The sequence below is a fragment of the Malaclemys terrapin genome, chromosome 3, assembly GCF_027887155.1.
Source record: "Malaclemys terrapin pileata isolate rMalTer1 chromosome 3, rMalTer1.hap1, whole genome shotgun sequence".
NCBI classification, from domain to species: Eukaryota; Metazoa; Chordata; order Testudines; family Emydidae; genus Malaclemys; species Malaclemys terrapin.
Window position 1 is genome coordinate 129,305,949 of NC_071507.1, and position 14,174 is coordinate 129,320,122.

Consider the following 14,174-nt stretch of genomic DNA (forward strand, 5'->3'; position numbering starts at 1 on the left):
ATCCACCTAGACAAGGATCTGAAAATTCAGAAACAGTACATAAGATTATGAAGCTTTCATGTGTAATAAACACTTATAAATTGCATCTATTTACATTTAAAACCAACAAAAACTGCTCTTTTTTGTGTGACCACATAAACAATCTTGTTAAGCACTTTCAAAGTTAAACCTTTTTCCCAAGGTAAACCATAGAATAATTAGAGCTGGAAGGGACCTACAGTAGGTCAGAGTTCACCCCTCCCCCTTGGTTAAAAAAAAAGGTTATATACAAACATCCCAGCAGTTAAACTAACTTCAAGCATCAACCCTTTTACTGTGATCTTGGGGCTAAAACCTCACATATAATTCCATTTAGTTTACAGAACTGTAGACCTTTTAAACTGCTGTACTTAAACTTATGCAGAATCACAAGAATTTTCTATTATTGCACACTCATTAGGCCCAGCTCTGCCCTCTGATAAATACAAGCATCTCCCACTAAAGACAGGATCGATTATAATGCAGCTAATGTAGAATTTAAAGTGCAGAGAACAACAATACTGAGCCAAAACCAGTACGGTACAACCCTGTTGGAGTCAATGGAGTTACACTATGCAGAATTCAGCCCATTCTGTTTACTCTTATAAAAATAAATGATAGTCCCATTAATGCAATTTGAGTAAGGAGCGATTCAGAAACAAACAGGTTAACTATTCTATAACTTCCTTTTGGAAATAATGAATAGCTCAAACAAAAGATCAACATGAAGATGTTGAATACATGGACGGGCATATGCAAACCAAAGCTAAAAAGGACTTGAGTGTAAATGTTTACAAATGTACTCTACTTTAATTATAATATATAAATATAGAGAGACCTCTGGTATGTTTCCATCTGAAATAATGTGTTTGGCTCTGAGTACCTCATTACCAGAAAGATAATGACAAGCTGAAGGTAGTTCGGAGAAGATCAATCAAAATCAGAGTGCTGAAGGGAATAACTTAAAAAGAAGAGTTAAAGGCTCAATACTGCAGCTGTTCCATGCACAGAACTTCTATTGACTTAAAGAAGTATGGGCTCTAAAAAAGACCTAAATATGCACAGCTTAGTTAAGCAATGACAAAGGGAAAACATGATAATAGTCCACACATAATTGAGGGGTGTAAACACCACGGAGGGAGATAAATTATTTACAGTGCTACAAGTAAATAGAAGTGGATATAATAGGATGAAATCATTAAAGGGAATTTGGACTGAATATCAGGAAAGTCTTCCTGACAGCAAGATCTCTTAGGCTTTGAACAATTTCTCAAGTGAAGGGGGTAGAAAATCCTATCATTTGGAATATTTAAAGCTAGGCTAGAAAAAACACTAAAAGTGTATTTGTAGGAAACAATCCTACATAAGCAATCCTGTATAGGTACTAAATTATGTAGTGGGTTTTTCCAATTTTTTTCTGATACATAGTATCTAAAAAGTTTGTGGGGTAGCTGTATGTATGCCATGACCCTGTACATAAGTAGGTGCTGTAGTAGAAGACACACTAGTTCTAAAATAGTATACAGCAATATTTAGCCAGACAAATTTATAATCTGAATGCAAACCCTTTCTCACATGAGCAATCCTTCTGACTTCAATAGTCAAATGATTAAGAACTAATTGCATGAGTAAAGCTTTGGAAGATGGGGCCCACTGAAAGTACAGATAGATACCAGACTCTATTTTAATAGCATGCAATCTCTTCTTTGTATAACATTTCAGATTTAAAAAGGGCTTTATGTTGTTGTGACTATCTGTCCACCAGTGGCTACTGTCACCTTCAAATCAGCTAGCACAATGTATTCTATAATAATGAAGTATATGAAATTCAAACTCAGCCCGAGTTAGGCATTGCTTCCCCCCATTATATTAAACCTTTGGGAGACAGAAGAGACCAGTGTCACCATAAGCCCTGTATCTAATCAATATTTCACCAAGAAAAAATAAAGTGAGATGTATTCAAATACTTTCTTTGATGTAATGAGAGCAATTAATTATGAACCACTAATAAATTAGTGCATTAAGACATATATTTGAGGAAAAATTCAAAATTATTAATGAGGTTCACAGTTTAAACCAATTAGCTATACTATCTTTTATGGCATTGTGTACCAGCAGAAATCCGTAAATCCATACAAATATTTATGACATGTAGATTAGTACAGTATCTACAAATATTTACACTTGAAATTATTTCCTCCTGCAGACACCAGCATAACTCACTTATTGGCTTATTAAATGTCCCCATCTTCTATGTGACACAAAAGACAAACTGGCTTCAACATTTCCTACAATTTTATTAGATTATCTTTTGACTTTCTATGAATATTTTCCATTGTGTAAGTAAATTACATGACTTGCTTTAAAGTGTGTATCAATAGCAAAGTCCTACACATAATAGGATCACTTAACATCTTTCTGCAGTTACACAGTTCTAAGTATACCGTTTTCAAATATTTTAATTTTATTAATCAATCTGCTATCTTTTAAAACACTTGGGTTTTTTTAATATTAGAGGAGCAAAGAGAATAATATATACCAAGGTATTAGACAAAGATAACTTTTTTTCCTTTCTTTCATCTATAAAATACATTTATGTAATCACAAAGAGCAATTAATGACCTAAAGACAGTTCAGAGGGGGGAAAAACGACAAGGAAACTGATAGCAATCAGATTTGACAATGATTTCAGTAATTCAGTCTCATGAAAAGCAGCAGCAAAGGAGCTGCTTCATCCATGCCTGATGGTGCAAAGCAGAAAGTGTAAGAATTTAAAACAAAGTATTCCTTTTACATTAAAAATAAAAGCTCTATTTCATTTCACAGTTATACCTAATTCCACATGCAAACAGACACTCTGGATAAGTAGGCCCTGGAGGCAGGGGTGGACAGAGCACAATACGGTCAAAAATCTACCCAAACGCCACCACAAAGCAAAGCAACATGCCAGCAGGCATTGTTTCTTAGGTTTCAGTTATCTCCTATCTGCTTCATCCTAAGTATATATTCCTTAAATGTGAATGATGAAAATGAGCCCAAACGTACAATAATATGTGGAATAAAACTAGACCATCAAGATAGAATATCATGTAACAAAACCTCCCCCAAATCATAGTAAACGTCATAGGAAATGGACAACTACGTGAAAAGTTAAGATGCCTTTAGCTTTCCTGACATGGCCATTACCCAGCATGAAACAAACGGTCTCTTTAAACTTTGCAGATATTGTTTTCTTTTTCTCTGACAACTCAACATTTTTGAGAAGGCTGATGAAATTCAAAATGTCATTCTTGCAATTTGGGACTAATACAAGCATGTGGGAGATCTAGGCACACTGGTTTCTCACAAATCACGTCAATAATCTTGGGAAAAGTTTTCTAAACTTTCCTGATTAACATTTCTTGCAGCTGAAACTTTTTCAAATGAAGACATTTGCCTTACAATCTCCATGTACAAAATAAGGCTCTAGATATTAGTTAGGTATGTTAAAAATATAAACAATGGACACGTCTTTATGTTCAGTGTCTTTAAAGAGACAGTGTCCTTAGTCTTATTTACTACTGGATATGTTTTCCAAAAGAGATTTTTAAAACACACACACACACACACACACACACACACACACACACACACACACACACACACACACACACACACACAGAGTTTGAGTTTGATGAGTCATGTATTATCACAGGGATGTTTTCATGTCTGTATTTTGCAAAATAAACCCATTATTACATTTACTTTTCACCAACTAATCTGGGATTAACTACTTTTTAAAAATGTATAACTTTACAAGAAAAGTGCTAAAAGAAAAATATGTTCACAACAGACCTAATTGGTGAATATATTTATTTATCCTTTTCTGTTTATTTCTTTTTTATCACCTTTGCAGGGAAGGACCTATCTGCTCCTGAGCAGATGACATAGATGAAAAGTTTAAACTTTATTAAAAACAGGATATGAGATTATTTTTAAAAAAGAATTCAAAAAGAAAAGTTTGTACCCCAGCCTTGCATCGTTAAGAGATAAAATATTCTTTTGCACAACCCACCAATTTGGATGCTGATCTTATCTGAGTTTTAATGGGGATGTAGATAAAACCCCTTCTTAGAGCAATTTTTATTACATATATACAGATGCATTTAAATATCTAGAACGATAGATTGTTTCCCTTCCAGTGTAATTCGATCACCATTGAACTCAACCCAAGGGGGGGCGGAGTGGAAAAGATGGGAGACAAAAGTTGGTCTTACTTGGTGTACAAAAACATCAACTGGAGACTCCAAAGGGTTTCCTTCCCGGTTGATCATGGAGATGAACCCGAATCCCATTCGCACATTGAACCACTTGCAATGGCCTGTTCCGTGCAAAACCTGGGATTCCTCCTCTTCCTGCTCCGGCAACTTCCCGGGCTCGTCTCCACCTTTACTCGCCCCTGCTGAGGAGGGGGGAAAAAACACAGACATAAGATGCAAAGCAAAGAGTTAAATTCTGGTAAACGTCCTTTGCCTTATACAAAGGGATTGCTACAGAGGGGAGAGAAACACACACACCCCACCCGCACATTACAAAATCAACCCGTTTTCTTTCCCTGCAGAGCAAACCATTAAAAAAAAAAAAAAAAAAAAAAAAAGCACACAACCCAAAAAGCAGCCAGGGTAACAGAGAGGAAACCCAGCATATGCTCGCTCGCTCGCTCTCTTTCGCCCAGAACAGCCCACGTTTCTGTATATTCGTGTATTTTTCCATTTCACGCCAACTTTCAGCCATACTACACAACAGAACGCGATACTTTACTTGAATATTGCTGGTTTAGGACCGAACCCATTTTCCAACAGAAATGCTCAGCTAAATTATTCTCTTCTTGCAAAGCGCGGGTGGGGGTGAAGAGGGAATGAGCAAAAACGGGGCAGATTGCACAACAACGCGTTATTGCACATGCAGCGGCGGATCCAGTACTATTTTCCAACGTGAATCCACCCCCCCACCCCTTGGAATAACTTTCAGTTAAAGTTGGGGGGACAGGTGTACAAACGTTTACTCATCCCACCACTGAAACTGTGCTTAATCGTACAGGAACAATTCAAACAATAGCTCCCTGAACGCTTTTCAAGTTGTGTGAATCGGTGTGGGCGGTACGGAACATTTTTGGAAATCCGTAACAATAGGTTTGTAGAAAGCCCCCTTGCGCGATCTGATAAAAAAAAAAAGAGGAAGAATGGTGCCTAGTGGGGTTAAAAAAGAGGAGGAAGGGGAGGGGAAGAGAGAGAGAGAAAATCATAGAAAAACAATAGAATAAGAAAATTAACCTTCGGCCATGTTGCCCCACGGGCCCTCTGCTCCAAACTCGTGAGATGAAAACTTGCCCTTTGGATCGAAGTGGTCTTCTGCATCAATCTAGCATCCTGATTTTGAACGATCACAAATTTAGCTCGCATGGTCTAATGTGCTTTCCCTCTTTTGATTTTTCCCCTTCTCTCTCCCTCAGTTTCTGGCCCCCTACGCACACGTGACTTTGTCAATTACATGCTTTCTTGCGACTAATTTCACATCGGATCCTTAAGGGGTTGGCAAGAGTCTGAAGTAGCCAATCGCCATTTCAATTTAAGCTGACACACCAAAATAATTTATGAATGAACAAGAAAATTCAAATACAAACTTGTCTTACAGCTAATTTGCACACTTCACGGTAAATCAAGATGACGTATTTTGGGGCTTTCTTTGCGCGTGTGTATATACACATATGTGTAGAGATACACGTATAGCTACATAGTTACACCCCGCCCCAGACATACAACTGAGATTATTACTATATATATGTACAGTCATAGGGAAGAGATATATTATGTGAATAGACGCACAAATATGTATACAGGATCACATATGCTATGTTATGCATGCATAACCATATGCGCACTCTGTACAGATACACACCTTACTACGCATATTGCCGTGTGTACAAAAAATATGTACAAATTTGCAAGTGTTGTTACTTCCTTAATAAAAGTGGCATTTAAACACCTTTGACTCATAACTGTATTTTTGCCTTTTAACCTCGTATTTATTTTCGTGTAGACACATTAGCCAAAATTCGACTGCTTCGTGGAATTTAACAGGCTGATCACCTTATTTTAACCTACTTAGGTTGACAGGAAAACGTTATATGTACTTTACTCAGAAACATATGCACACTTGGGGTCAACATATACATGGAGAATCGCTGGTGTTCCTCCCTTTGTTTCACATGACTATTTCATATTCAAAAGAAACGCATACCGGAAACGCGATATCACCTTAATATGGTTCAGAATGTGTTGAGGTTTAGCGTTTCAAAACATTTTTGGAGGGGGATGGGGCGAGGGATTGCACTTCACAGGTTTCTCCGCCATCTCTTTCCGCGGGAGGGGATGTGATTAATGACTTCCTAAATAAGAGCCCAGTTTTCAAGCCTAGCATTAGAGTGAACCTCAATCAGCAGCGATTGTTCTCCAGGAGCATGGTGGTGGAGGAGGAGGAGGAGGAAAGGCTGAAAGAGAAAAGGAGGATTTGCTAGGGAGGAGGAAGACGAAAAAAAAAAAAAAACAGGAGGAAGAAGACAAAGAGAAGAGGAATAGTGGTGGGCTGGAGACTGCACTTTTAAATCTCCACTACTAGTGGATGGGAGAGTCAAACACATAAAAGAAAAAAATATCTAACAGGTTTGATAGCCTACAGCTTTCCCGTGTTCCTTCACGAATTCCCTAGGCATTGGACCTCTCTCAGGTATACAAGTAGGAAAAAACACATGTTATTTGTACTACTGTACTTCTCGTCGCTATTTCAAATAATACATTTTAATATGTTAAGAAAAAATACTAATCAAAAGTACCTATTTCCTTCCTTTTCTCCCTGGGGAAGAACATGCATAAATATATATGTTTGGGTAGGTAAGAAAAATATAAAACCACGTTGCCCATTTTTTCTTGTCAGTAAACATCCTATTCACAGGTAGGCACTACATAATCATAAACTGAGATTTGGTGACACTTCTGCCCCTGTAACATTTAAAAGGTAGGTTATACCTTGTTAAAATCCGAGGACACTGGGTTGAATCATTTTCTGATTAAAGTGGCATTACCCCTCCTATCCCATCCACACAAACATAAATACATAAAAAGCCAAAACAACAAACTGTGATCTGCCCAGAGCTTGTACAATGTGTTTTATAAAATTTCAAAGTACTTGCTGTTTCAGTCTGCCCAATTAAGCAAAACCTCTTTGCTCTAATAGGCCTGTTTACTCTTCTTCGTTGCTTTTCAGGAAAGTGTGTAAATCGCTCTCCTTTGTCTTTAATTTCTGTTTGAAATAACAAGGTCCCAGTTGAACATTTGGTAAAAAGAGAAGGGGATGGGCAAAAGTGTAAAAATACAAGCAATCTGGCAAGTGGAGCAGAAGCTCTAAATCCTGAAATTCCTTTGCAGTCTTCAACCGTAAATTTCCTTTAGGTTATTTCAACAGTGGAGGTCGACTTCCTACACTGACCTGCCTTTACACATTTGTGCAATAAACCATTCCTTTTTTCGTTTCCACTTCCTAATGAATGCAATTATATTACTAAGATAAATCAATATTCACCTCACTTTATCTACGTGGAAGATTAAAAACTAAATATTTCCCATATGTATGTGAACTACTATATATAATTTCAATTCTGACATAATCAATGGACAAATAAAAGCAGGGCAGCTGGAGAGAACAAATATGTAAAGTGAAACGAATGTAGTGTATATATGAAAATATCTATCAACTATTTGATAAGTCTACCAAAAACAGGAGGCATCTATAGATACAATTTTTTTATTTTTTTGATAGTATCTGTTATAAGAGTCTGTATTTTTCTCAGATTGGTCTCCTCTATGGGCATTTGGCTGAAAAATGCTATGGAGACTAGACTCTTGGTTTTACTAATACTAGACACAAATAAATTGACCCAGGTTGTTTTGTTTATGGAGAAACTGTCCTTTGTTTCCAGATAGTTTGATTTAAAAAAAAAAAAGCAATGCGGTTTTATGCTTTTTTATCAGAGGAAAGGGAGGAGTGTGAAAACAGCAAAAGAAAGCTGAATGCAAGTATAAGAGAAAGTTGCAAAGGATTTCCTACACTACAAAATAAATGCTGATTGTGTAAATTACGCATATTAGGGAGGGGGAGATTTGCAAGTGGTCTTTACTGAGATTTTCAGGCCTCCAGTATTACTGGAATTAAGGTTGGGGTCACCGGACTGGTCACTGGTGTCAGATGTTATCGACTCATTCATTTCCTGCAAAGGACATCGGCCTTTCAAGTTTTGTGGAAGGTAGAGAGCTGTTGCCAGCTGGGAACTCTCAAAAACCTTCCAAAATTCATTCACAAACAATCGGCCACAAACACTTCTTTTTTTAAGCAGACCCAGGTCGGGGAAATTCGAGGATCATGGTCATATTTCACACGTTAGAAAGATGCCGCTGTCTTTACCATCGTCTTGCTCTCCCCGCAGAAAACATGCTTTTTCGTTGAGATAATTACACGGAGAAAGAATCGTATTCATGAAGCTGCCCCAGGACTCCTTTGGCATCAAAACGGCCAGAGCTCTGGTGCCTGTTTTCTAATTTGTCATGTTTCTAAAACTTCTCTGGTTTTAATTTTTTTCTCATTTCCGATTTCTTTTAATACCCCCTTCCACTCCTCCCACCTCCGTGTATTTGAATCAAAACTCATGTTTAACACGATGAAAACTGAGCTCTTAAGATAACTTCGATTTTCCATGTTTTAAAAATACTGTGTAGTTTTGCTCAGGTCGCTAATCAAGAAAAGCAGGAGAGCGCGCCTCTGCCATTGCCCTGTGATAACCACATCGAAAAGGGGGTGGGGGAGCTTCCTTTTTGAACTATTATCACTCAGAGCTGGAAGCCCCATCTTCCCCTCCCCAGAGGCAGCGATGGCCCATTTCACTCAAACGTGCCGCTGTGGGTGTGGGGGAGAGGGAGCCCACGCGCGCCGCGCTTGGTGTCCTTTATTTCGTGCAGATCAGAAGTGCTTGGTGCGATGGTCTCTATTAAAACCAGAGCCGCCTCTGCTGCGGTTCTTCCGAAAACGAGGGGGAGGGGCAGCGCCACTGCAGCTGGTCAGGTCAAGTCACCCACCCTTCTCTCCTCCCCCACGTGGAGCCAGGTTCCAGGACCCGGCGGAGGGGCGCTCCTGGCTAGGAACCCACCCGCTTGGCAGGGACCAGACGCGCCGGCGCCCTCCAAGCCTGGCCCCACGTGAGAGCCGGTGGACTCCCGCCTTTCGGGCACCTCCGGCTTCTAGCCAACCCGGGTCTGCTTCCACCAAGTCAGCCAACTTTCTGCCCCTCCCCACGTCAGGGGGATCCGCAAGGTCCCGCCCGAGCCGCGCGGCGTGGCCGGCTAAGCGGAGCGGATCTGTCATTGGGTGGTTCAAGGTGGCATTCTCATTAGCGCTGTGGGGCCCAATCCAGCCCCTTGGGCTTCAGGGAGATCCCGTCCTCTCCAGGTCATTACCGGCAGGGATGCCCCCGGAAAGTTGCATTTTAAAGGAAAAAGCTCTCCTGGGATAGCGAATTCCCCACTCCCAGAAGCTGCTCCCTGCTGGGAAGATCGGGTCTGTTCCATTGGATCTAGGTAGCGCTGCCAACCTTAGATGTTCCTTTAGTTTTGGAGATTCCTCCTGAGCCCTCACGTTAGGAACCCAGAGTCTGAGAGTCAGGGAAATGACACCCTCTCCCCCCTCCACACAGTGTTTGTCTTCACAATCAGACTGCTCGGTCGGGGCTGTAGTATCGGGTGTCGTGTCATGTCGAACTGTTTCATCAGAGGAGTTGCAAGGGGGTCAGATCACGACGTGGGAAAGCAAGAGAGAAAAATCAGCTGATGCAAAGGCTCTTCCAGCCTATGGTCTCACCTGCAACGCAGGCGCCAAAATTGGCCTGCGGATCCTTCTCTGCTGCAGCCTGGTCAGGGGTTTCCGCTGTAGCCTGGTCTGCTCTGCACCCCAGCGTTCACTATAAGCGGGGCCAGCGCAGTGATCTCCATTCTCACACGCACTTTTTTTTTTTTTTTTTTTTTAGCCTCAGTGTTAGTTTTTCCAGGGGAGTTTTCTAGGATCATTAATGCATTCCATGCATTAATTTGAAATGCAAGACCGTTTGGTATGGCTGCTTTTCATATTCAAATCTTGATTATGTGAAGATCCCAATTATTACCTATATAATCCCACCACGGCGACCACTTTCCATTATTGACCTGCAATACAACGAATACTTCAAGCCGGCTGGCTGTCTTTGTTGCAAAGACTGCCCGTCCCGTTGGATCTAGGTAGCTCTGCCAATTTTACTTGTTCCTTCAGCTTTGAAGATTCCTCCTTAGCCTCCCTAATGTCAGGAACCCTGGGCTGTGTGTAGAAAAACAGCGAGAGGAAATGTAACAATGCCCTAAATCAGCTAAAGCGGTTCCAATGAATAAAACACTTTTTTAAAAAAGGGGAATCTATCTTTCTTTCCCCATTTCACTGTTGTTTACGGTGATATATGTGTGTGTGTGTGTGTGTGTGTGTGTGAGAGAGAGAGAGAGAGAGAGAGAACATCATTTTTTCTCCCCACCTTAAGTTTTTCTTATACTGTGGGGGGAAAGCTTATACTTCTTAACCGAAGATGCTTCTTAGACTTATTTTAAAATTTAAATTAAATAAACCTCGTTGCGATTGAATTGTTCTCTCCATAAGTATAAACAACGAAAAATTCAAACATACACTTGTATACATATGTTTGAATATTAAGTTACTAACATTTTATGCCAATACCTTCACTATTTACACGTTTTAATTATTGTATTGTTAATTATCGATTAATTTAACGGACTATTAAATATTTCCATTGTTTTCCAAAAGTTATTAAATACTTAATTCAATCATAAAAATGGGTAGTTTTCCAGCCAGTTGTATTTTGAACACGTTGTTATAGAAAATTGACGTCACACTGCAGTGGAAAATAGTGAGGTATATAAAAACTTGATGAATGAATGTTTTTAAAGGATGTGTCACATCTCAAGCTGAACTTGGAATATACCTAATGTTTATTTTAAGTCTGAACTTCGAATATGTTAACAAATATTTATGAACCACGATTTTCTCTTCATTCCTGACTAAAATATTCCAGATCTTAAAGCCTATATTTTATTTTTTACGTCCATAGGTGGTGGTGTTTGAATTAATAGCCAGAGTTTGGGGGAGGAAGGTTTAAAATAGGTGATTTAAAATATTTGATAGTAAAAAAAATAAAATGAATGTTGATAAAGTGATACTGTAAATATTCCGGAATAGCTAACAAAGCACTCTGCATTTTTGCCTGTAACTCTGATGGTTTGGAGAGGCATTATTAAAATACCCGACACTGCTCTAATCCTAGATGTAATCCAAGGGCATTAGGACATTGAGAGCCCTTCTAGAACTCACTGCAGGCGGTGGCCTCGTGTACGTTAGCAGTTTTTCAGCTGTGGATTTGCAACTGATAAGGATTACGTCCATGGTTAGATTTAAGGAGGCGCCACATTAGTAATTTGCGGAAAATGTGGTTATATTTGGAAAACCAGCCCTACTGAAGACTCCCGCTGTTGTAAGACCACTTGCATTTCACTGTCAAAAAAATTCAAAATAGATGCCACATAAGGAGACATTGTATATGCTTCCCTAAATTTCATTTCGGGAACGAAGGAAAGGAAGAGAAGCTTAGGAATTAAAGACTGCAGCTGCTTCTCAAAGCTCATATTGCTTTTTCAAACTTCATAGCAATGGCAGCAAACTTCGGGTTGAGAGCGAGCGACTGTGTGTGTTTAAGACTGTCCCGCCCACTGAGCAGGTAGACACACCAGTCTCCGTTACCCATTTTAGCAACGGCATGTGCACATACTACAATATATTGCTATAGAGATTATGGGACAAGCCCTGCCCCCATCTGCAGTCAACAGCGACACCCCCAAAGGGAGCAGGATCGGGCCCTAGATGGAGGTATAATCTGAAGGTGGGTTTGTATTATGTGGTGCATATAAATACATACGCAGCTCTCTATTGTACAGAGAAACTGGATGCTATGGACGCCTGTTGCCCACTGACTATTCTGAACGGCTATATATGACCAAAGCCATTGCCTTAAGCACAAGATGTAGTTCGTGATTAAGCACGCACGGAATTCCCAGCGCATTGTGCCACTGGGCTGCATAAACCTCACCCAGCGGCATGTGTTCAGCGCCTCGGGGAGGGGGATAAAGGATAGCGCCAGAGCACCCCCGACCCTTTTATTTGCTAGTCTGAGTGACGTCAGGAGCACCTTACAGATCCCTAACAGGCATGCGCCTAACAAAAAAGTAGCAACTGGAACAGAGCCCAAACCACTAAACTTCAGTGGGCAGCAGGAAAGCACCCAACAACACTACAGAGCCCGAACAGGGCTGGGCACAGGCTGCATACAACTACGCAAATCCTTGAAACCAAGGTAAGCAACCGAATACGATCACCCCTTTTCCTGACGCGGGTATTGTAAATACATGTTCTAAGGAGCCAGGCAGCGGACAAATGGGTAACCAAAATGGGAACAGCGGGTGCTCCTGTAGGGAGAGTAGGTGGGCAATGAGTTTCCCAGGTGACCATTTGCAAAGTGAAATACCGGATTTGTTAGCGCAGCTTCGAGGGAATAAAATCAATAGATACTGCCTAACGAAACCTGACAGATCAGTGAACTTTGAGGTTTTTTTTTTTTTAGTTTCATATGCCAAGAAAAGTGTTTGGCAACGTATAGTACTGCCTCAAAGATAGATATAGGTAGGAATTGTCTATGAATGTGAGGACTGTGCAGGATAACGTGTTTACATTGCTGCTGCTGCATTAAAAATCAATTTAATATCGCTAAAGGATGGGCTCTGACCTTTAACTTGCTGATATGTTTGTTATACTTAAAACTACTTCGTTTTTAAATCATTAATAATACTACCTGTTAGAAGAACTATGGTGTGTCACAGCCATCCCTAAGAGTAATTCTGTAATGTATTTCAAGATGTCTTTAAATCCATTATTTAAGCTCACAGGATGACACCTGGGAATAAACATTGTATACTGTGTTTTTGCCTCCAGCCCAGAAAAAAAAAATCCATCTACAAATGGTCAGATCAATTAAGAATTCCAAAGTCAAACCTTGGAAAAAAATGAATGAAATTCTTTCTTCGAGTCTAATGGCACTTTTCCAGACAGAAATTTAGGTTCATTACAGTCCATTCTCTTGTGGGAGTGGGAGGCATAAAGTAATTATCAAATACCAATTCCCCAATCATATATGAAAAGTCAGCCATATAAGACTTAGGAGTGGGACTAGATGACCTCCTGAGGTCCCTTCCAACCCTGATAGTCTATGATTCTATGACTTTACAGAAAAAAAAGACTGACCTGGGCCTGAGGAGACCTTCTTGAATGACCTCATCGTCTTCTGAGGAACCTAAAATCAGAGAGTTGAAGTCAGTACTAGCCAGCAAATTGTACCAGAGCACCGTATTTAATTACCTCTTCTCCAGTTTAACGGCTCATTAGAAGGCCATAAAATGCCAGGGCTTTGACTCTGTGAAGTGACCTGTAAACTTTTTAACTGTTTGCGACTTACCTAGCTCATCAGAACCACAATTAGATAACCAAAAGGTAACAATCAGCCTGTTACCAAAAAAAAAAAAAAAAGGGGGGGGGGCTTCTCCGTTCTTTAAAGTCATTGCCCCATTAATAGTCTTCTTATAAAAGTTAATGAGGAAGTAGACAAAATAAACGGATTTGCTGGATACTGCAAGGTGTTGTTTTCACTTATCAATATTTCATCGCAATAGGTAACTCAAGTACTAGTGGTTGCTGGCTTTGCTATGCTTAAATTGTACACTTTAAATCATAAAAAAAAATCAGTTTGTGTCTTTACATATACTTCAAAGGAAGTATCTTGTAATAAATGTTTGGTCAAATTGTACTAAACATTATAGGGCCTAGTATCAACCTAAGAGTATCAGTAGGAAAATGCCTTCCCTTTAATACTAGTAAAATCCCAGACAATAATTTGCATTTTAAACCAATACTTACAAAGTCTCAATAAACTA

At 39.7% G+C, this 14,174-nt stretch overlaps 1 protein-coding gene across 3 annotated transcripts in view; it reads right to left on the minus strand.

Moving 5' to 3' along the window:
* Positions 1–13,537, minus strand: part of LIN28B (lin-28 homolog B) — a 115,847-nt gene extending 102,310 nt beyond the window's left edge. Inside the window, exons 1-2 of one of the 3 annotated variants that reach the window (XM_054024099.1) lie at positions 13,489–13,537; positions 4,275–4,459 (exon numbers count right to left, since the gene is read on the minus strand). In XM_054024099.1, coding sequence (XP_053880074.1) covers positions 4,275–4,459; positions 13,489–13,522 — 219 coding nt within the window. In that variant the 5' untranslated portion in view covers positions 13,523–13,537. Of the gene's footprint in view, positions 1–4,274; positions 4,460–4,818; positions 4,850–13,488 lie in introns of those variants that run through there. The other 2 variants (XM_054024101.1, XM_054024100.1) reach the window with 2 other exon arrangements.
* Between the last annotated feature and the right edge of the window lie 637 nt (positions 13,538–14,174).